At 32.9% G+C, this 22687-nt stretch overlaps 1 protein-coding gene across 1 annotated transcript in view; it reads left to right on the top strand.

The window, feature by feature from the left end:
- The first annotated feature begins 799 nt into the window (after nt 1-799).
- Nucleotides 800-22687, top strand: part of LOC111002958 (nucleoredoxin) — a 35631-nt gene continuing 13743 nt past the window's right edge. Inside the window, exons 1-3 of the mRNA XM_022273263.2 lie at nt 800-1465; nt 21421-21651; nt 21855-21964. Coding sequence (XP_022128955.2) covers nt 1103-1465; nt 21421-21651; nt 21855-21964 — 704 coding nt within the window. The 5' untranslated portion in view covers nt 800-1102. The remainder of the gene's footprint in view (nt 1466-21420; nt 21652-21854; nt 21965-22687) is intronic.

Genomic DNA, 22687 nt, shown 5'->3' with positions numbered 1-22687 from the left:
CAACTTGAACTCTACGTGTGATATGAGTTAAGTCAAAGACTAATAAGTAATTGTTTGGTAAATTATATTACCGTTAACCATTATACTTGTACAATAAAATTAACCTTTAACTAAATTGTGGTTTCGCATAATATACTGAATTATTGTCGCTTTTACTATTGCACATTTCTTCTTCATACAATACAAGGCAAACTCAACTATTTCAAATTCTTCGGCAAACTATTAACGTAACTCAGTCATGTACACCTTGTGATTGTAACACAAATTACCGGCAAATAGATAAATTTTCACTAAAAATGCTTAAACAATAATACAAAAACTCTGGTATATTTTAGTAGATATAATTTCAGATTTGTTCTTATACTATTATAATCATCAATTCATCTTACTATTTATTATATATGTTTATATTATATATAAGTAGGTAATAAATGTTAACTGTGTTGCGTAGCTTTTGTATATAATGTAATTGTTTATTAAGTATCTAGGTTCAGGAATACTGATAAGCAAATAAGTAAATATTTTAAATATAATAAGTGTTAAGAAAAAGATAAATAAGACGGGCTGCTTCTATTTGTCAGTTAAGCTCCTATTTGTCGCTTAAAAGCTCTATTATTTTTTTAGATGAATTAAAACTAAATCTGCGAAAAAAAAACTAAATTAAATCTGCGATATTTGTTTAATTTTAGAGATAAACTAATTAATAAAACCTTAACTAACGTCGGTACGTACGGTAGATCTTTAATATAATTTATCCAACGGTATTTTGATGTAGTCTAGATTATATTATATCAGATGCTTGCAGACAGTTCTGCGTTACTAATACATATTCTATGACAGAGGGTCGCTCATTTTCCCTCCTCCAGTCTGTCTTTGTTTACGAGGGCGATCGGGCGTTGCTCCGATCCCGCACTGAACATTTTCGTTTATAAATAAACTTAAACTTATTTGACAAGGCTTTCTGCTTTTAAAAAACTTAAGGTCTTTTTGAAAATCCTCTATACAATACAATTGCTTGTATTAAACAATTATTAATAAAAAAAAATGTGTGTATATCTTAAGTGATATAATTGTGGACAAGATTAAAAAAGGCAATAACAATATGGATTGGCGCGAAAAACTTTTCGGGCGGGCACTTGTGAAATGCGATGCACCTGGTACGCAAAATGGTAAATTCGAAAATGTACCAACTCTTGAAGCTTTAGCGGACTGTGTTGAAGATGGGGAGGGTGCTGTTTGTGGTATATACTTTTCGTTTGCTAATATTAGTGATGCTAGTGATGACTTCGGTGTTCGCTTGGAGCAGGTTTATAAAGCAGTTCATCCAAGATTGAAGGTGGTCGAGGTGGTGCTTTGGGCCCATGTGGGTACGCCCGAGGGTCCAGTTGAGAGAGAAGCTGGTTTTCGTCGCACCCTGACTGGAAAACCCTGGTACGCTGTGCCATTTCACGACGTTGATACGAAGGTATGTGAAGAGTTTTAGTGTGAGGATATGATATTAATATTTACATTATTATAATTGAATTAAATTCAGGTTAAAAATTATAAATGGTGCGTTTCCTGAATACTTTATATTTTAATACATTACTTTTATATCGGTATTAACTTTATACCTGTTTAGCTGAAACTTCTAAAGAGCTATGTGGCTATGTAATACCTAGACAGGCTGTGTGAAATTGTTCTAGTTTAAACATAAAAACGAGCAAGTTTAATTAAGTTAAAAACGCTTGCTTGCAGCACGAATACAAACGGAATGAAATGGCGTACATAAACCTAAGTTATTATCCACGCGATATAAAGCACCTTTCCCCTCTATAATTATTCCTAAGAGGTGGGCGAGGGTGTACTGTACACCCTTCTAAGTGTTGCCATAACCAACGTAAGGTATTGGAGTGCACAGATAAAATCTTGCCCTTTAAATGCAATCTCATAAAAAATATAAAATTGTGAAACGTAAACATAAATGTATAAAATCCAGAAATTCTTAAATAATTTCATTTAATTTTGTACTCGTACCTCATGTATGTGTGTAAGAATGGATTATAGGTATAGCCTCAATTCATATACGCTAATATACTGACGTAGTCTCATCTGGTAGTTACTAAGGAACGCTCCATCGTAAATGTTAAATTTTGAAACAAAAATAATATAAAATAAAAAAAAAACAAATTTTTATTTTATATGAAAATTAAAGTAATCGCGTAACGAAAACAAAAAGATACTTGAAAGGTGTAACTTCAATTACACTAAGCTAATTAATACTGGCAACACTGGTAACCCTTATTTAAAAAAAAAAATTAAAAAAGATGTTGCCCTCCCTAATTTCTCTAGGGATGTTTTTGTGCTGATAAAATGATAGGCTCTTCTGGCGTGAGATTCCGATGGCGTAGGGTAAATATTTGCTGAATTGCGGTTTCAACGCGTTTGTTTTCCTTCTTTTTCAACAACAAAGAACATTGTTTTATTCTTACAAATAAATTTATTTGAAATGTTTTTGTTCTTTTCAGAAAATCGATTGAAAATCGTATTTAACGATTTATAATTATATTGGAAAGAGCTGGCGTAAAACATTACACAGTGTAGTGTACGTGTTTAAACAGAGTGACGCTTCGACCCTCTGAGATATCTGTTTCATGAACCTTTATCAATATATTAGGCAAGTAGGTGATTAGCCTCCCGCGCCTGACATACGCCGTCGTCTTGTTGGGTCTAAGATTTTCTCATGAAGTATCCTTCACCGATCGAGCTAATGTTAAATGCGCACATAGACAAAAAGTCCATTGGTGCATAGCCGGACATCGAACCTACGACCTCAAGAATGAGAGAGAGACATGTTTATTTTTTTATTTGAGCTAGAAGTGGTACAACGCGCCGGTACTGATTGCTACTCTGGGATTTGGAGTACGGTGCGCAATCTTTAATGTTTTACCCAGCTGCCTGAGAAATCAAGGGCAATGGTTATTATATACCTTATATCAATGCTTAAAAAATTAACTTCAGATGTACCACAAGTGGTCAAAACTAACAGTAATAACATTGCCCCAAGTAAGATAAAGTAATTAAGTAAGGGAACTAAATGTTTAGAATTCCCTTGAGGCTTTTTGGCGCTCGTCACTCGCCATCCATTAATTCTTGCGTTGGCTATAAATGACGAGTATCATTATTTAATGTAAATTATATAACTATAAATTTATATTTATTTTTATATTGGCTTTAATATTGATGAATACTTTTTCTTTAAATTTAAAACTACTTATAACAAAGACATTTAAAACCTTTACCTTTTTTATTTAGAAACAATTATTTAAAAATAGAACATCGTGGAAATTGCAATGTTTATATAATGTGAATTATTGTGTTGTATTAAGTATATATTATTCAACAAAAAAGTATGTAATTTCTATTATTTTACTAAATTAAAATCTGTTACCTTATCAAAGCTCAGTTAATTAAGGTTAAACAATAGAAAATGTTTCTCATAATCGTATTGTATGCGTACACAACATTAAAAAGACCCTCCAAGCCGAGGATAAAGCTTGGAAAATAATTAATTTAATTTACAAGCTACGGCCCCCACTTAGAAAGCGGAAACTGACTCATTTTCCGTTCAATTTACTTCAGACATTCGGTGACTTCTATAGATTACTCTACTAGTCAAGCTGAATACCAATAATGCTTGGTGAGAAATAGTACAATTTTTTCTACTTAATTATTTGTTAATAATTTTTACAATTCTTAATAAGGTTAGTTACGGAGAATTTGTTACATAACCAAAACGTATCCTTTCGTCTAAGCGAACGTAAACTGTATTCTAAATATGTCAAAATAATTATGTTTTCGTCTCAAAGAAAAAATCTTTTTCATTTTTTTTTTTTGAAAATGCAAAAATAGGCTACAAATATGAATGAAACAGTTTAATACAAACTTTAGCGGGTTACTATAAATTAAAAAAGTAATTTAAAGCAACAATATATTATCAAATTCATACTATTAATCAAGCAGAGAGCTATATTCTCCATTTTCTAACATAATGGGAGGCAAACAAGTGCTCTAACAAAGAGCCCGCACTGCATTCAGTCTGCGTTTGACAAATACTTGACATTTATACATTGCGCTTGCGATTTTTTGCTCTCCTTGATTACACGGTTATCGAAGAAGGGTTATTGAAAAAAGAACTTGATTTATTAAGTGTCAGAATGTAGGTTCTGTTACATTTTGGTTTTTTGGTTTTGAGAACCCTTTATTAATGTATGTAATAAAAAACGTGATTTAAAAGATTTTTGAGATAAGTTATATTTTAAAATTCTGCGTCGGTCTAGATCTAAAATGGTAGAATGAGAGAGCGACCCCGGGGCTTTCTAAATATGACTTGAAGGAATTTTGATGGGGGACGAGCTTCACAAAATTCTGATACGTTTGGGAACAGTGGAAGTGCAAGGAAAAAAAACATGTGTGCGTGTAGTAGTGTACACATGTTAGAAGTAAATAGTAGACTATATGCAACAGAAATTGGTTAAATTAAGTTAAATGAGGTAAAGTTTAACTAAAGGATTTTATTATACACATGAATACAAATAATACAATTATTTCATTTTACCTTGCTACTAAGATTATTACCGAATTTCATTAATTGTAATATAATTATTACTATCATTGTTATCGTTATTATATTTTTTTGTTATTAATGGCTTTGAATGTCTTCGAATCGACCGTGGTAGGGACAAGAAAAAGAAGGCGCGAAACGGAAAAATGTGACGGTAGTTTTTTTTCCTACGCTCATAAAGAAGCTTCACTTCAAAACTTGACTTTGGTGGATTTTCTTTTCTTTCTTTCTTATAGTATTAAAATACTTTACATGTTTTGCGTAAAAAAGAATTAACAAAAAATAAACGAGACTTATAACCATTGGCTGGTTTTTAAAATATATGTAGACAATCAAATTGTATTACAGTAGATATTGATTCGGTCGGAGCTGCCACCTCAAAATAGCGTGTCTGCACAGACAAAGCCAGATTTTAGATCAACTGATGCGTACTATATAAAATAGAAACGACTATTATTGTATTATATTATTGTACTCAGATTAAGAATACAAATATAATTTAGATATATTATGTCTTATCCAACATACTTATTTACTATTCGAAAAATAAATAAAAAACTGTTATAAATTAAACTGTTATAAAAAACTTTTTTCCGTCATTTGCATACCAAAACATTTTTGCTAAGCAGGCCATCGATTAGAGATTACAATTTACATCGGGCTAAATAAAGAACTGATACAGAGCGAATCAGTTTGATTTTATTAATGAGCGACGTTAAAAAAAATTGTTTTAAAATTTTAATTTGATGGTTATAAAGTGTCTCATATACATGCAAATTAGCTGCGTGAACATAGTTTAGCGGCCAGTTAAAATTTTGGCCGTAAAGCTAAAACTCTCATCGCTTCAATAAATCCTGGGGCTTGTGAACACACGTAGACAAAGTTATGTCAAAGTAAAAAAAATAAACTGAAAGTATAGTAAAGCTCAAAGAGTAACAAGCAGTATTGTGCAGACAAAGTTCCGTTTGAAACGAGTCGTGAAACCGACACTTGAATTTAACTCATTAGTGGTAAGCCACTGTCGGTCACGGTTCAAAACGCGACAGAAATGCACTGCAATGTGCAATGTGCATCCGTTGGGGTGACCAAGGTGCTGGTGTTTTAAGAAATTCCAAATAAAAGTAAAGCTGAAAAACTTCACAAATGACGGCATTGTTCTTTAATTTTGCGTTGTAAATTGACGACTAAAAAGAATAGTGGAGATTCGAGAACTGGAAGATTTAAATTAAGAATCATTAGTAAATTGAAGAAGTGTTCGTGAATTAAAGTTATTGTAGGTTACTGTGGTTGTAAGATATATATAATACTTAATAATAGCCTTTATTCAGATACATTTTACATTATATATTTTATATACATTTAAACAAATTTTCATTTTATTCTAATTCTAAGATATATATACATGAGGTAAAATTCAGGGATAAGTTTAAGGAAGTAACTTCCCCATCGGTCAAGCAATAGATAAGTTATCTTCTTTTTATATACCAAAAATTACAAGAATTTTGTTTTTGATCGATCATTATTTATCGAATATCGAATCGAATATCATTTTTTCTAATGATACAGACTTATTGGTGTATTTTTGTAACACACCTTAAAGATTGTATCATTTATATTACTCTCGTAGATAAACAGACTTAAAATATATCCCATAGATGCCATACATATCTGTTTTTTTTGTTAATAAAAGCTTTAATGATGGTCTCTACAGCAACTATTAACTGATGCATACAGAGGCACACTGCGGAACAATAACTTCCTGTGCTGTCACGGTGCACAGTTGCACCCCGCTTTTCGAACACGTCTGACTCCCTCTTATAATCTATGTTAGTTTTTTTAGCCATCATCATCAATTTTGTAATAGTTATCTTCGACTAAATATAAAATGACAATTAAAAACATCAATATGTAGTAAATAAGATTTTTTACAAAAAAAAAACATTTTTTGATTTTTCACTCACACTTACTCCGCTGCAACCCAAAAATTGTCATGGTATCTGAAACGAGAATCTTACAGCGTTTTCTGTCCTGTGCCTCCTTCTACTATTTGCTGGCTTGCAGCTTCTAAAATTCTGTCGAGTGGAGGAGAACTAATCGAACGTATTGACAAATCCAGCCTTAATTACCACTAGTTCGTCTCTGATAAGCTTCCTATCTTTTTATTTCTATATTATTAAACAGTAAATCATGCTAGACAACGTTAGCATGTAAAGCCAATTTCATCAACCATGGAGTGGGGCTAAAACCCCTCACGAGTCTTGACTTTTTAAACAATAATCGTCTACTGTTACTGTCTACTCCTGAGTTTCGGGTCTGTTTCTGGACCATACAGAATAATATATTGAAGATATGGAAATTTTTTCATCGCTCTTAATTCCTTTTCGGCGTAATCTTTCCATACTTTAGTAGGTCAGCCTCTTCTACTGTGGAATATATAAAAAATCATGTCAAATAACGTTGCAGTTTGTGAAAAATAAAACAAAAAAATACAAAAATGCGACAGGGTATTGTAAGAAAACAGGAACCATTGTTAAAGTGTGATCATTTTCAAACAAATTCCATATTCTCTTGTTTGAAAATCCCTTTGCTCAAAGACGTTATTCTTACAAGATTTTATTCAATAAGAAGAATTCCTTGGTAAGTAATAAACCTAAGGAAATATTACTTTTGCTCTCATTATAAACATTTTTCTCGACGTTCTTTGCCTTAATTTTTTGAGTGACTATGCTTTATCTCTTTTCGGGATATACCCACAATATACGAGATTTTTTAAAGATAAGTAGGCTTTTAAAAATAATAGAAAACGTTAAACATATTACGGTCATCACGTTTAGTATGTTGTTCATATTTGTAAAATTTAGGACAAGATTTGTTGTTTATTGGTTGCTTACATAATATTAAAAGCCAAATTTAAAACTTAATAGGAAAACAAAACTTTTATTTAACATTAACAAAGACGAGATAAAATAAGTGAATAAAATTTAACAACGCGATGTAATATTTCCAGTCCCAGAAATTAAAAAAATATTGCCATATGAATTGAATTAATGTGGCATCTTTAAAAAATGTCCCTTTGCTTAAGAATTTATTTTTTCTGATATATTAACTAGCACAAAACTCTTTTAATATGATTTCTTGAAGTTTACCACCTCCTTCAGGTGGCGAAATATTTCCCTAATAAATAAAACTAATCTTTTGTATTCGTTTCAAATACATATAATTATATGTATACCTTAGGACAATACTAAGACTATTCCCAAAGCGTTTATATAGATTTTTTAATATAGCTAGATTTTGACGCTAGTGCCGGTGGTTTCATTGTTAAAGGCGCACATAGACAGAAAGTCCATTGATGCACAGCTGGGAATCGAATCTACGACATCAAGAATCGCACACTGAACTCCACTAGACCAACGCCGTTTTTATTTCGCAATACTAACTAAAATAATTATCATTTGGTTTCGAATTTATATGTCGCATTGAGCGTAAGCAATTTTAGTGCATACATTGTCCGTTTAATTCCCCGTAGTCTGGCCCGTCCAGTCTGCATTCTTGAATCTGGTTATGACGTCACACATAATCTAGACAAGGTTCACGATGGGTCACGAAATTGTAATGTGTAATGCGGTCACGTGACAGTTTAATAATTCACTACTATTAAAAAAGTGCCCATGTTTTGATAATTTCAGACCGTCTATCGTTTTTAATGCATAAGGGACTAAACGCATAGCACAAACGATATCTAGAATCAAATAGTGTAAAACAAAAACAATAAACAACGCTTAGAAAACTCAGTTAAGTTACTGTAATTGGCTTTGGGTAAAAGGTAGCAGGAACATACTGTAACGAATTTGAGTAGTATTCGTGTATTTGGTTTTTTTTTTTTACATTGGTTTAGGTGGAAATCGCTGACGGAGTGCGACCAGCATTGTTTATAAAAAGTCTAGTAGTAGTGCTTACCTAGTCCTCCATCCTGGGGCCTGCTGCATCCATGCTCGAGGGTGCCTACTACCTAGAACTCTCCAAAACAGAATCCACTCTCCAGAGAGAAAAACTTGCACCGGCAAAACTGACTTTATCTGGAAGCTATCGCGGGGCAGCCCCACTATCGGACTAGGGTACAGGGGGTTAATCTCTTGCTTGACTGAAAATCTACAATGATTTGTGAAACCGAGGCGACAGGCAACATAAAGCCACAGGGTTTAACTTATATAATTATCGGTACAAATGGTATAGAATTATTATGAAATATTGCATTTTAAATTTACTTGAATGTTACCCAGAATATAACAGTTGCCTCCATAAACAACCTTAAGCCAAATCAATAAGATTTAATTTACTAGAACAAATATACAATTTTACGATGGACGCAAAATTTTCTTTCATGCGAGCCTACACTTGTATCGTTTGCACTAAAAAGGTTTTTTTAATACAGTTGCTCAAAAAGTGGCATATTGCAGGGAGGTATAGCGTTCGGAAAGTGGGCTATTACACACTCGTGCTTTTTCTTTGCCATTCCCGCACTCGTGCGTTTTCTTTGCCAACTGTCAAAACAATGTGTATTAAAAAGAAAAAACCAACCACGAAGGTTTTATTCAAAAGATTCATAGAAGTTTTTATGATATATGATTACTAAATATTATAATAATTGGATTCAATAAGCTCGATTAGGTTTCTTTTCATTTCATATCAATTAAAAAAATATTAAAAATAATTTTATAATATATGCAAATACGTATTTTTAAAAAGTTTACTAATAATTGGATTCAATAAGTTAGGTTAGGTTTATTATATTTCATATCAATAAAAAAAATATTAAAAAGAAAAAACTAACCATGAAGTTTTTACTAAAAAAAATCACAGAAGTTTTTATGATTCATGCAAATATTTTAAAAAGAAGCTACTATTTGTTTAAATATCAGATTTAATGATTGGACTCAATGAGTTAGATTTGGTTTTCTTTCAATAAAAATAGTCTACTGAAGAATTGGCTGTATGGGCCAAGTTCCCTTTGCCTACCCAGAATCGGTGAAGAAAAGAAAAAACAAGCTTTGCTCATATTCTTTGCGGTTGGCGCCATTTTCCAAAAATGTTCTTTCGAGTTGAGTTATTTGTTGCACAAAATGAGTAATTTCGACGATATTTTATTTGAATGAATACCACCCGAACGCAACCCGAGAACAATTTACCGGAAACATATAAGTCGCTACATATCTACGTGCAACGAATTTATTACGTAGAGAGAATAGAAAAAAAGCAAATAGTTTAATTAAATTGCTGAATTTTTTCGCAACTGTATTAAAAATAGTCGTTCAGTACACGTGCGGTACCGTCATTGCAACTTGTCCCGACTGTCAACCCTCACCTTCGGCTGCGCCTCGGCTCGGGTAGACATTCGTCGGAACTCGTTGCAATGACAGGCTTTCCGCACTTGTAATGAAATATACTATTGTCTAGGTGCTGTATTTTCCACACGTTTTGTAGGTGTTAGTTATTACATCATTGTCATATACACTACTTGAATTTAAACTCGTATACAGATTGACTCATCACTTACATCATGGTCGAAATAAGTATTCATCTTTAAATAAGTTAAGTACCTATCTTCTTGATGCTAAAAGTAATATCGTGTTAGGTATTCTATCAAAGTTTAATACGTAAAGATATTATAAAATCAAATCGTTGACCATAATTTATGTATCTATTAAAAACGGGTAATTAAATTGTGAACTCACGTTATATCAATAACGATCTCCTGAAATGAAGCTAACATAAAAAGCTACATACAAAGCTTTTTCGAAAGAGACATATCATTAATTAGTAACGAAACACACACACAAAATAATAATAACAATCAGAAAGAAAAAAACACAAAAAAATGTAAAACTGTATACTTTATTTACGAATTGGAATATGTATGTATAATACCCAAATAGCCATGACATTACGAATTGGTAGATTCTATCACTGCATGAAATGAATGTCATATCAATTAATAATCAGCATTCAATGTACTTGGACAAGCATTGAATGAAATTTCATGAGATTTTAATTTTTCTGTTGCATTTTGCTGAAAAATGTTGTTTTCTTTTGACAGTAATTTCTTGAAATACAACTATATCCTCACTTACACATAACATCTTCTGACTCTGGAAGTCAAAATGAGTCTTGGTGCCCCAAACGAGATTCTTCGATCGGTTCCTGTAATGTTCCACTTGGCAACAGTTGCTGGCATTCAGCAGCAGCAGATCCCTCTCTCTTTTAGTAAGTCTATAAGCTATTAGTTGGTTTTCTGAAAGTTTTCATTTATTTATTGTTATTTCTCTGATTGAATATAATAAGCTTCATAATCCTCGCTTTCTATAATTCAACTATTTCGGCGATTTTTTCACCTAAATAGTCTGCTAATAAAGTATGAGTAATAAATAATGTATTTAAAGGCCGGCAACGTACTCGCCAGCCCTCTGGCATCGACAGTGTCCATGGACGGCGGTATCACTTAACATCACCTAATGTTAAGTGGCCACCTCCTGCCCGTTTGCCCCCTGTTCTATAAAAAAAAAATTAAGCGACGTGTCAACCTTTAACGCATATAATAAGCAGTTGTTCTCAAAACAACTAATAAGACAAGGGAGCAACATATGAAGAAAAATAAATTAGATTTTTTAAATGTTGTTTAAAATTTTACTTAACCTCTACTCCTCCTTCTGCTGTTATCCACTTGTAGGAACCCCTCTTAGACCCCTAACACTTGTAATACGCATCTAAAAGTAGTTTTTCTTTTCATGCAGTTCGCGGTTAGTTGAAGGGTTGACGTCTTGACAAGAGCACTTTCCTTTCACAGAAGTGTTTCACGCATTTTCACCAGGAAATATGATTTCACCGTCGCTTGATAGATGATAGAGACATGACTTATCGAATTTTTAGGTAGCGTGAAAATTATGTTTAATTAAAAAAATCATTCTATCATCACGCTTCTAATTTATTTTATATAGGGGCAAATGAGCAGGAGGTCTGATGTTAAATGACAGATACTCACATAGCCAGCGGGCTCGCGAGTGCGTGTACGCTCTTTTCCTGACCCTAAGTCAAATTATACGTAAAATATTTTGACAGATATCAAAAGATTATAGAGGCAGTCTGTTGAATATTTTTAGTTTATTTAATTAAAGAACATTGTTAGCTAAATCATTTTCTAGGACTATTAAAACTTGTCTAGGGGACGAGACTAAACAATAAAGTCAAATGGAAATAATCGTATCCACGTAATAATCTCGGATAAGGGTTGTAATCGCCCGACGTAATTTAGTAGGGTGTACGGGCAAGCGTTACAATCACATACATAGTTGTTTCTAGGAATGGTGATTTCGTTAAAAAATTCTCAAGGTTTAGTATCTTTCTAGAAATACTAGCAAAAAGGATACATTCTCGAGGCGTGGTGGTAACGTTCAATATTAATATAAAAGTTGTTCTTAATTTAAAGTGCGAACATCTGATATCTTCTGGTCATAGCTTCGAACACCTGCTGTGCACCAATGAACTTTCTGCGTATATGCGCTTTCGACACTCAAGAAAACATTTTGAGAAAATCAGTACGCCGTTGACCTAAAGTGTCCACGGAATGTGTCAGGCACAGAAGGCTGATCACTGACATGCCTATTAGAATGAAAAACAAATAATCACGAAATAATTACAACAATCTAAGGCTCTAACGTATAGTAAAAAAAAGTTAAAATGTAACTGCTTGATTTTAGTGTTCATTTAAAATCAAAGTTCTTTCCCCTGATAGTTTATATTAGATATAGCATAGCTAGAAAAAATTATTCAAGCTTCTATTATAATCAAGGTAATCAAGTTTCTTTTTCGCTTAACTAAAAGGCACGACAGTTCTAAATAATTCACCGAATTGTTTTAATTCGATTTTGTTAGTAGTACAATGTACCTAAGTATATCCTGATTAAAATTCCAGTGTACGTTTTCCTTTTTTTTTATTAAATTTTTTCTAGACAATTCCCCGGCTATGTAGTAGTCGGAGGCATTAAGTATCTTACATAAGTCGTATTGGTTACTCCGATGTTAATACACTACTGCTTATTTCTTTTAACCACCCTTTGTATAACCACTACAGCAGATCTGTACGTTTTCCTTACAAATTCTTCGAAGATAACCCCGCTGTTGCTAACCAAAACATCTCTAGAATTCCCTACACAGTAACAAAAGGGTTGAGATCAGTCGACCGCAATAACTGCGGCGTAAGTCACTCTTAATCTTACTCGTTTCGATCTAATTCCTGTCAGTTGTTGTGTATTAAGGAACTTATGGGAAACTTCGTCTGGCTCTGGCATTTTTCACTTCAGTTCCTGTCATTACATAAAATATCTGTAAAACCTTTGGTGGTGTACCGCATACCAAGATTTTGAAAATACCTAAATCTTTATTTTTTTAAATAAAGACTTAATCGTAACATTTATTGTGATTTCGTCACATCGTGTAATTAGTTCGTCCTTAACAATATAATAAACCTTTTTGTTTATCGTGTTAGGTTAAAAAATAAGTTACCCATATTTCGTAATTATGTAAATTATTTTAGGTGCATTAATTGGAAACATTCGCACTTTGCAATGTGGGGTACATTTTGCAAATTGGGTTTCATACAATTCAGACTCCTCCTAGTAACTTTTATTTATATTAAATATTATACATAGTATATTTTAACGATTGTCCATAACTGTTAGCGTTTAATGGTTCGTAAAACTCATAGTTTACTTATTACCTTACTTAGCTACTTACATAGCTTTAGTTATTACCATGATACTAAAATTTGTATTTATAGGAGTTAGGTGTGATATAGTAAGTTAGGTGAGGTAGGCTTAATCTACATCTTGTGATTCCAAACAAATGTGTAAATCTAAAGTTTGACCATGAAGTTCATAAATGTGATAAATTTATTGTTGGGTTATTATTAGCTCTATATAGCCTGTAAGCTTGAAGACTAAGGTATGAATTTTGTAATTTTTACATACTACAAGTACTCATTAAGAATATATACATCTGTTTGGCAAGGGCTGCTGCTATTTCATTATACGGTGCGTTTTCATTTTAAACTGTTAGTCACGGGATTATCTGTGTATGTGGGGGAGTCTCCCGTGCCTGTGCGCGGCAAATTTTCCCCCGTAATGAGCTGAGATAACCATCCCAGCAGATGGGGTTTATACAAAAAGCGATAAAAACGTCTATTCTATGAATAAAACATGCGATGATCGATAGCTCAATATTGGCGATCCTTTTGGTTTGTTTTGTTAATTAATATGGTGTGTTGCTTATGATTTATTTAGATTAAAATTGTACCACTATAAACTTGAAAGTTAACGTATATAAAAAGAAAAGAAAGTTATTATTAGTTAAACCTTTAACTAGTGTATGTTTTATTATTAATAACTTTTTGTTTCCACAACTTTAATAAATGTAAATGTATGAGAAAGAATGTTCTTTTGAAATGACAGTTTTGGCAGATCTGTAATAAGGCATAACACTTTTTTACTATGTATTTAATACTTTATACATTTACTAACAATCTTAAGCTATATTCTAGACCTGTTCTGCGCTGAAACCGAGAGTATTCTTGTTAAACAGTAGTTTAATTATAACATTGTAGGTGTCTTTCATGTCATTAAGAGACGCCTAGGAGAATGGGCCTACTGCTTTTCTCAGTGGTTCCATCGAACACACAACTACACATCGTCGCACGATGTGTAGAGAGTAACGGAGATTACTTCTATAAACAATAAAAGCATTGGCAAATTTCTACATTAAGCCGTTTTCAGTTATTGCATAGATTTTATCGCGGGCTTTGAGCGCGGCGACTGAATCAAGAAATTCCTTAACGAAAAAACCCTAACACGATGACGTAATATAGGTGCAGCCGGTACGCGTTAGAGTGAGACAGACTATATAGGCGTGTTTGTCTGGTAGAGTGGTAGATTGAATTAATATCAAAGAAAAAATACTGCATAAATAAAGTAAATAAATGCTTATAATTGCATAAGTTGATTGAAAATGCTGTGCAATAGCTTAACCGCGGCAGTCCTCGAGTGCCAAACGTAATTTTTTAATAATAAGATCGTATAATTAGATAGGCGACTGAAAATTGCGTATATTCGTGTAATCTATTCATTACTCGGTGTAATTAACTAAGATTTTCTTATGTCATTTCATTTTCTAAACATTTTCAGTGTTACCACCTTAAATCGATAGCTTCGAGAAGTACTTCTTTCAATTATCTCGGTAAACCAAACATACCATACATAAAATAGTGTAGTTTTAGTATATGTAGGTGGAAACTTGAAAACTATACAACAGCTATAAAAGTTTTTCCGTTTGCTGTCAGTACTTTGAGAATTTCCTATTCGTATAATTCAAAGTATACGACTTGTGCTAGCAGTCAAGGTCGATTTTTAATAACAAAGCACAACATATTTATTTTTTTATATCAGTAGTACATTCTAGTCCTAGATGATGCAGCGCAGTAATCCATAGTGCTTTTCTAGTGCTGAATGTAGGTCGTCACACGAACTCTTGACTTCATTGTGGCGTGGGAGCACTCTAGAGAATGAACATAGCATAATGCTCATCATCTTTGCTATTAACGGATTGAAAACAGAACTATAAATTAAACTTCTTTTTAGAAGCTAAACTTTTATAAAAGTATTAAGTAAGTTTCACGTATTCAAGCCTGTTTTTAGTAAACGCTTACATCGTTGTAATTATCCATTGAGCCAAATTTACATTTGAAAAGAACATTCAGTCCCATTCCTGATGACATTAACCAAAAACATTTGAAATGATTTTCAAATGAATGACATCCTTAGAATTATATAATGTGATACGCATGTGAAAATTCACTTCTAAAGATTTGTAGGTATCTGTGTATATGTATGTGGTATAATTTTTTTTCAGTTTTTATGTTAATGAAAAATTGTTGAAAATTTATACTAGTAAAGCAGACATTAAAATGCCTAATAGACAGTTCCAGTGACCACCACAGGTGCTTTATTCGCATGACCTCTACATCACAAATGGAGGAAAACGCCGCCAGCATTAAGAGCATTCCACCACATAAAGCGGATTGTATAAAAGTATTTTTCCTGAATCACTTTTATAATTATATTAGATTTAACATAATACATAAAAATATATCTAATAACTAACCTTAAAATAAATTATTAAAAAATATTATTAAAAGGAGTCCCTTTAGGCAAGGTTCCGAAGATACTAGCAGCGTTCCCCCTTTGAATAGCTAAAGTATTTAGTTTTATAAATCTTCAAGAGTCAATCAAAATTTGAGTTCAAATAACGTACTAATATATTGTACGTATATATTTTTAAGATATTATGTTGTGTACATAGCAACTAATAACACACACAACAAATGGTTTCCTATGACTTATAACTCGAGTACTATTGTTACAACAATACCTAGATTCCAGGTCATATAGCGTCGTTTACTAAGGGCCCTTTTAACCTAACCATTTGCTGAGTACCTGAGATATCTAGGACATGACCTGTCATTCTGTTGACTACTGTTTGCTCTATGATTGTGGAACTGATAACACTTGAAAAGAAGAAACACTTTTGTTAGGCACTGAAATACATCTGACTTGGAGCTTTTGCTTTAAATATTACAGTATACTAGGGCATTCGTAGGTTTTTAAATCTCGTGATAATTATGGAAACCCTTGTTATTTAACTTATAAATGATAAAGAGTGCTTGCGTTCGTTTCAAAAATGTTCGAGGATTTAGACAAAGTGTGTGTATTCCTGGGATTATAGCTAATTAGAACTTAATAATTAGTTTATGGGTTATATGTACAAGTGTAAACCATCAATATCACAGAAACCTGTACCGGAAAAAAATATAAAAATAATTTTAAATTCAAAATAAATAGTTGTAAAATGATAATATTTATTTATTTATTAATACACATTTAAAATTACAATAATACACATTTTATACGATAGAGCAGTTATCTTTATATGTATTCTTGGTACTAATTCTCGAATTTTTATCTGACTAAAATGCAATAAAATGATTAATATCCACGTATAAAATCCCTAACATTTTAAATTGGACATATTGAAATAAGCTCCAAATTAGAATTCAGTGATCAAACCAGATGCAGACTCAATTACCAAGTTCAAACAAAATATAAATAAATTGCGAGCAGCGTTTAGTTCGGCTACATCATTTCCGGCGGTTATTTATACCAAAAATACCACCACTAATGATTTACAAACACCGTTTACCATGCTATAACTATTTATGTCTTCATTATGTTTTTTTAATATAAGTAAAACGTTGCCTGTTTTTCATCAATTATAATGCCTACTCCACCACTGTAGTACATATTTAAACACCTTGCGTATTAAAATCCTATGTGATACATATGCAATAAATAATGCTCTCAACTAAAAGTTTAGTAATATATAATATATGATTAAGAGTTTGTAGATGATAGCTTTTTATAAATTAAAGTAAGTTTTTATGGGAAAATATATGTATATTGTATATATTTTCATTTCATTTCATTTATTTAGATTCGACCAAATTCTTAATTTGGTTTTGATGAGAGCCATGATTTTGTTAAGTTAAAGCAATTTCATAGTATCAGGTTAATTCAAAAATAAAGTGGGTCTACCGTCTATAGATTTACATACATGGATATAACTATTGTCTAATACCTAAGGCTAAACTGGTGATATCAAAGAGGAATTATGCTCTATATTGCAAACACACGGTTTTATGTACTGTCTGAAATGCCTTTGATTTGCATCTATTCTGATCATAATTGGAAATCATGCTTTTGACTAGTGGGTTATTTGTTATAGTGCTAATTAAAAATTATCATACTGTATTAATTGTTAAAGGGGAGTACTGGGTTGTTTTAATTAAAATATCCATGTTATATTTGCCCCAATGCCTGAAAATATTTTAAACTGAATCTTTAAAATGCTTGTATCCAAGGATCACTTGTCCTCATTTTTTAATTGAAATTCGTTGAAAAATTTCGAATTTAAAATGTATCTAAAGTAGACTTGCAATGATTAGTATATTCGGCAGTATACCGAATACCGAATATTCGGCGATGCCCCTGACCGAATAGCCGAATATTATTTTATTTTTCATTTTACCAATATATATATGTTTTTTACTAATATTCCACTAGATACAACCAGCGTTCTGAATTCTTCGCCATCAGCCGCCCTTTTATTATTGCAACAGAATGTTCCTGTATGCAATCGTGAGTTTATATTTAGCCGCATTAGCTGCAATGATATTATAAAAACATTTAAACAGCTAAAAATTAAAAAAACTAAAGATCTTTGGGGTGTATCTGTTTTCATTGTACAATCAGTAATCGATGCTATCAGTTCAGAGTTGGCTATAATATTTAATGAATGTATAGATTGTGGAGTCTTTCCAGACCAGATGAAGTTCAGTAAAATCACACCGTTATTCAAAACGGGCAGCACTTCTGACCCCACAAATTTTAGACCCATATCTGTGCTGCCTGCATTGAGTAAAATTTTTGAAAAAATTATTCTAGATCAATTACTGATACATTTTAATAATAATAAACTTATGCATAGCCAGCAGTATGGTTTTACAAGAGGTCGCTCTACAGCCGATGCTGGCCTTAAATTAATTTCCGAGATTTTAAATGCTTGGGAAAATTCTCATGATGCCATTGGAGTTTTTTGCGATTTATCAAAGGCTTTTGACTGTGTCCATCACGAAATCCTTATCAAAAAACTTCAACACTATGGCATTGGCAAAAAAGCGCTAAATCTTATGGAATCATACCTGAGCGATAGAATTCAGAAGGTAAATGTAAATGGAGCTATATCACAGGGATCGTCTGTTACGATGGGCGTACCGCAGGGCTCCATACTTGGTCCCTTCTTATTCCTCGTCTATATAAATGACCTACCATTTCTTGTAAAGGAGCTACACGAGATAGTACTGTTTGCTGATGACACTTCGCTTTTATTTAAAGTGAAACGACGAAATCCATCACTTGAGAATGTAAATAGTGCCATCTCCAGTGTGGTTCACTGGTTTAGTACAAATAATCTTAAGTTAAACGAGAAGAAGACAAAATGTATTAAATTTGAAACTACAAATGTAAAAAGTAGTCCTTCTCAAATAATAATTAAAGACGAGGAAATAGACTTTGTTGATAGTGCGGTGTTCTTGGGAATTACCTTAGATAGTAAACTCCAGTGGGGCCAACACATAGAAGGTCTTTCGAATAGGCTAAGTTCTGCAGCGTTCGCAGTGAAAAAGATACGCGATCTTACGGATGAGAACACAGCAAAGCTCGTTTATTTCAGCTATTTTCATAGTATCATGTCATATGGTGTTATTTTGTGGGGTAATGCCGCCGACATTAGTTCGATATTTGTAGTACAAAAACGGGCTATAAGAGCGATCTGTGGGTTGTCCCCACGGGAGTCAGTCCGAAATAAGTTTAAGGAATTAAATATTTTAACTTTGGCAAGTCAATACATTTATGAGAATATTTTGTATGTGCGGAAAAATATAGATATCTTTAAAAAGAATAGTAGCTTCCATAATTATAGTACTCGTAATAAAGACAAAATTAGTGCACCTACCACAAGGCTGCATAAAACGAGTAATTCTTTCCAAGGCAATTGCATACGTTTTTTCAACAAAATCCCTAGTGAGATACAAATATTGTCAATCAATAAATTTAAATCGTACACTAAAGTAAAACTGCTTGCTAAGGCCTATTATAATATAAATGAATACTTAAAAGATCATAGTGCTTGGATATAAATTGCTTCAGTATAAATAGGTAACGCGACAGAATCTCTCGGCTGCATTTTCAGACTATGGGGCGATCGTCGACATCTACGACTTTTTTTAAATGTAAAGTGGGAACAAACCGTGATTCATGTGGTATCAAATTATTTCAGTATAATTAGTATTATTACTATTTTCTTGTGTAGCCAAGTGCACATTTCAAGGATCGTCATGCTCACTCAAATGTCATTGCTTGTGGCGGCGTCCATGCGTCGGGTTGTCTCTCTCCCTAAAATATGGCGAGGGGGCCAATGGCTGGCCATGCGTCATACTCGTGAACGGGTGCTACTTGTGGTGACTGGTCGTACTTGAATTCGTGTTTGCGGTGATATTAGTTGTTTATACTACGTCTTTGCGTGTTGTTCTCACGAGTACGTAAGTGCGTGCTCCTATTTCACCATGCCTCCTGCTGATAGAGGTCAAATCTTTGTTTTTAATTTTTTTAATTTTTAATTTTTTATTCTTTATTACTCAATATGTCATATGGAACATGGTGTAGTGGTTGCAGCTCCTTACAAGCATTGTGTAAAAAAAAAACTTGGCGATTAAAAAGAGTGGCGGAGAGTTTATTGCCAGTTCTTCTCTTCCGTTCTACGCCCTTGATTTGAGAACTGGCAGTAAATGTAAAATTAAATTCATATAATATTTCTTTTTTTGACGTTCATAAGTGTACATTGTTACCTACATGAATAAATAAATTTTGAATTTGAAATTTGAATTTATATTATTTAAGTATTTCGTTTTCGGACGAACATAATAAAAGCGCCCGAATAGGCCGAATACCGAATAGTAACGGTGTATTCGTATATTAATAATTATTTAATTAATTATTATACCTATGCTGTGTTTATTTGTATCAAAAAATTCAAGAAGAGTAGTCTCTTCTTGAAATACCAAGACCAAAGTCTGCTCGTAACGCTTAAAAAACTCAAAACACACACACACACACGTTAAACACTATTTTATTCATTAATTTTTGGTATAATATAATTCTTAAAATATATAAATTAGTTCTGTAATGATAAAATTGACTTGTAAAACTCACACATTAAAAGGAAATCAACAAAAGACTCATCCATTAGCCAGTATCAAACGAAAAGAACTATTATTTGCATTATTCATAGTTTTTCCGGATGTCATTCTCAGTATGATGCAATCTGCTAAAAGCCTCACTCTCAAGAGGCTGCAACAAATGCCTGAAACAGTGCGTTTCACTCGATTGGAAACGCTGGGTATAGATTTTTGAATTAAATCCCATTGCTAGAAGGCACTCAGTTCTCGGAAATAAATTTATATGAAATACATTTTCCAGTGCTTTACAATACTTTATTGCACAAAATTCAAGGTAGCTGAAAATTATATATAAATGCTTTATTTCAATATAAACTATTGCGTATTGAAATAGGAAAAAGAAGGAATAATAAAAATAAAAAATATACTAAATAATATTTATATTTATTTTGCAACAACACTATAGAAAACTTGGTAGTGTCTATAAGGCAATGTTGATTGTATGGATTTACACGCTAATATTTCTCTATCTGTTCTGTTATCATTGCTAGTAGGTGATCAATCTTATGTCCTGACACTCTTAGAATTTTAGGGGCTTTCCTGTTCTCTCGCGTACGAGTGAGTTTTAAATGCGCACATAGAAAGACCATTGGTGCACAGCTGGGAATCGAATCTACGATCCCAAGAATAAGAGTCGCACGCTGGAGTTACTAAGCTAACACTTCTCTAAGATATATATCTATTATCTGTGCAATATGATTAGGTATTCTTTTACAGTATATAGGTTTTAATTAGGAAATATTATATCCTTCCCATTTGGGAAACTTACTCAAATTTTACTTTAAAAAATAATTATACATAAGCAACCCTTCTAAACAAGTCTTCGATTTTAAATTGAGTAAACTTTTCTTTCTCCCTTCAGCGCCGTCTGACGCAAAAATACAGCATTGCTGTGGGTGTACCAACTCTAGTCATCAGAGGGAGAGGGGTTCGAGACGCTCTGCTAAGTGATCCAACAGGGGAGAGATTCCCCTGGCCAGCCCCACCGCTCAACGAGGTACTAAGGGGCATTCAGCTACAGGGCGAGCAGTCTAAGCTGTATGAAGAATTACCTGCGAATGCTATTAGGGTGTTCTACTTTGCAGCTCATTGGGTGAGTTTCAATAATAAAATCGTAAGAAACAATCTAGGAACAGAATGTGTATTGTAACTTTTTCAACCTTTATTATTAATTGCGTTGAATAAATTTAGTACAACTGATTTAAATCATTTAGGCCACTAACAAAGTCGCGCGGGATATGCATACTTAGTTTGTGTATGTATTAGAGAATTAAATTTCTCATATATAATCCTCAGTGCCCGCCATGCCGATCGTTTGCGCCGAGTTTATGTTCAACGCTGTCAGCCGTCCGCAAGCGCAGAGCCAAGTATGCGAACACGCAACTGATACTGGTATCCAGCGATCGGTAAGTAAACATAAATAATTAAAGTGAATTTATACTTAAATATAATAAAAATTATATTGAAGTATAAATTATATATAAATATACTCGGTAGGTACAACAAAAATTTATCTTACCTCTTTGAGCCATAGTAGAAAGAATCCTCGATCTTATATAAGTATTGTGACTAACTAACATATTATATTTTAATAAAACTTCGTAAGAGAAACAAACAAAGAGTGTCTAACATCAACTGTGATTAGTTAGCCGGCAAAAGAAGTTTAATTTTATAATTTTACTATTGCTGGTATGTTGGTACCCCTAGGTGTTATGTTCTATTGGCAGGTGGCTAATGGATGCTATCACTTGACACCCCTCGTGTTGTAACGTCACCAAACACTTGCCCACGTCCACAAGATCGAGGGGAGCTTAATTACTGCAGCATTGTGAATGAGGTTCCTTTGTTGTTAATTTAAAATTCCTAAGGCAAACTAGGTGGCTGAATTAATTGCATAACAAATATAAATCAACCGGATTCGTTGCCGCGATTCGGGAGGAAGTAAACACACAGATTAACTACCTTATGTCAAATTACCATACATTTTTATGTACATATATCCAGTAGTCCACGGTACACATAGTCAAGTGGTCCACCTAGGATCACCTGGGATAATCTACGACATCGGAGATAATCGCACGCTGCTGCCACTAGACCAGCACTACTCTACACTTTTTTTATTAAAAAGC

The sequence above is a fragment of the Pieris rapae genome, chromosome 3 (genome assembly GCF_905147795.1).
Source record: "Pieris rapae chromosome 3, ilPieRapa1.1, whole genome shotgun sequence".
Lineage (NCBI taxonomy): Eukaryota > Metazoa > Arthropoda > Insecta > Lepidoptera > Pieridae > Pieris > Pieris rapae.
The sequence above is the reverse complement of the archived record's forward strand: the minus strand, read 5'-3'. Positions and strand labels throughout refer to the sequence as shown.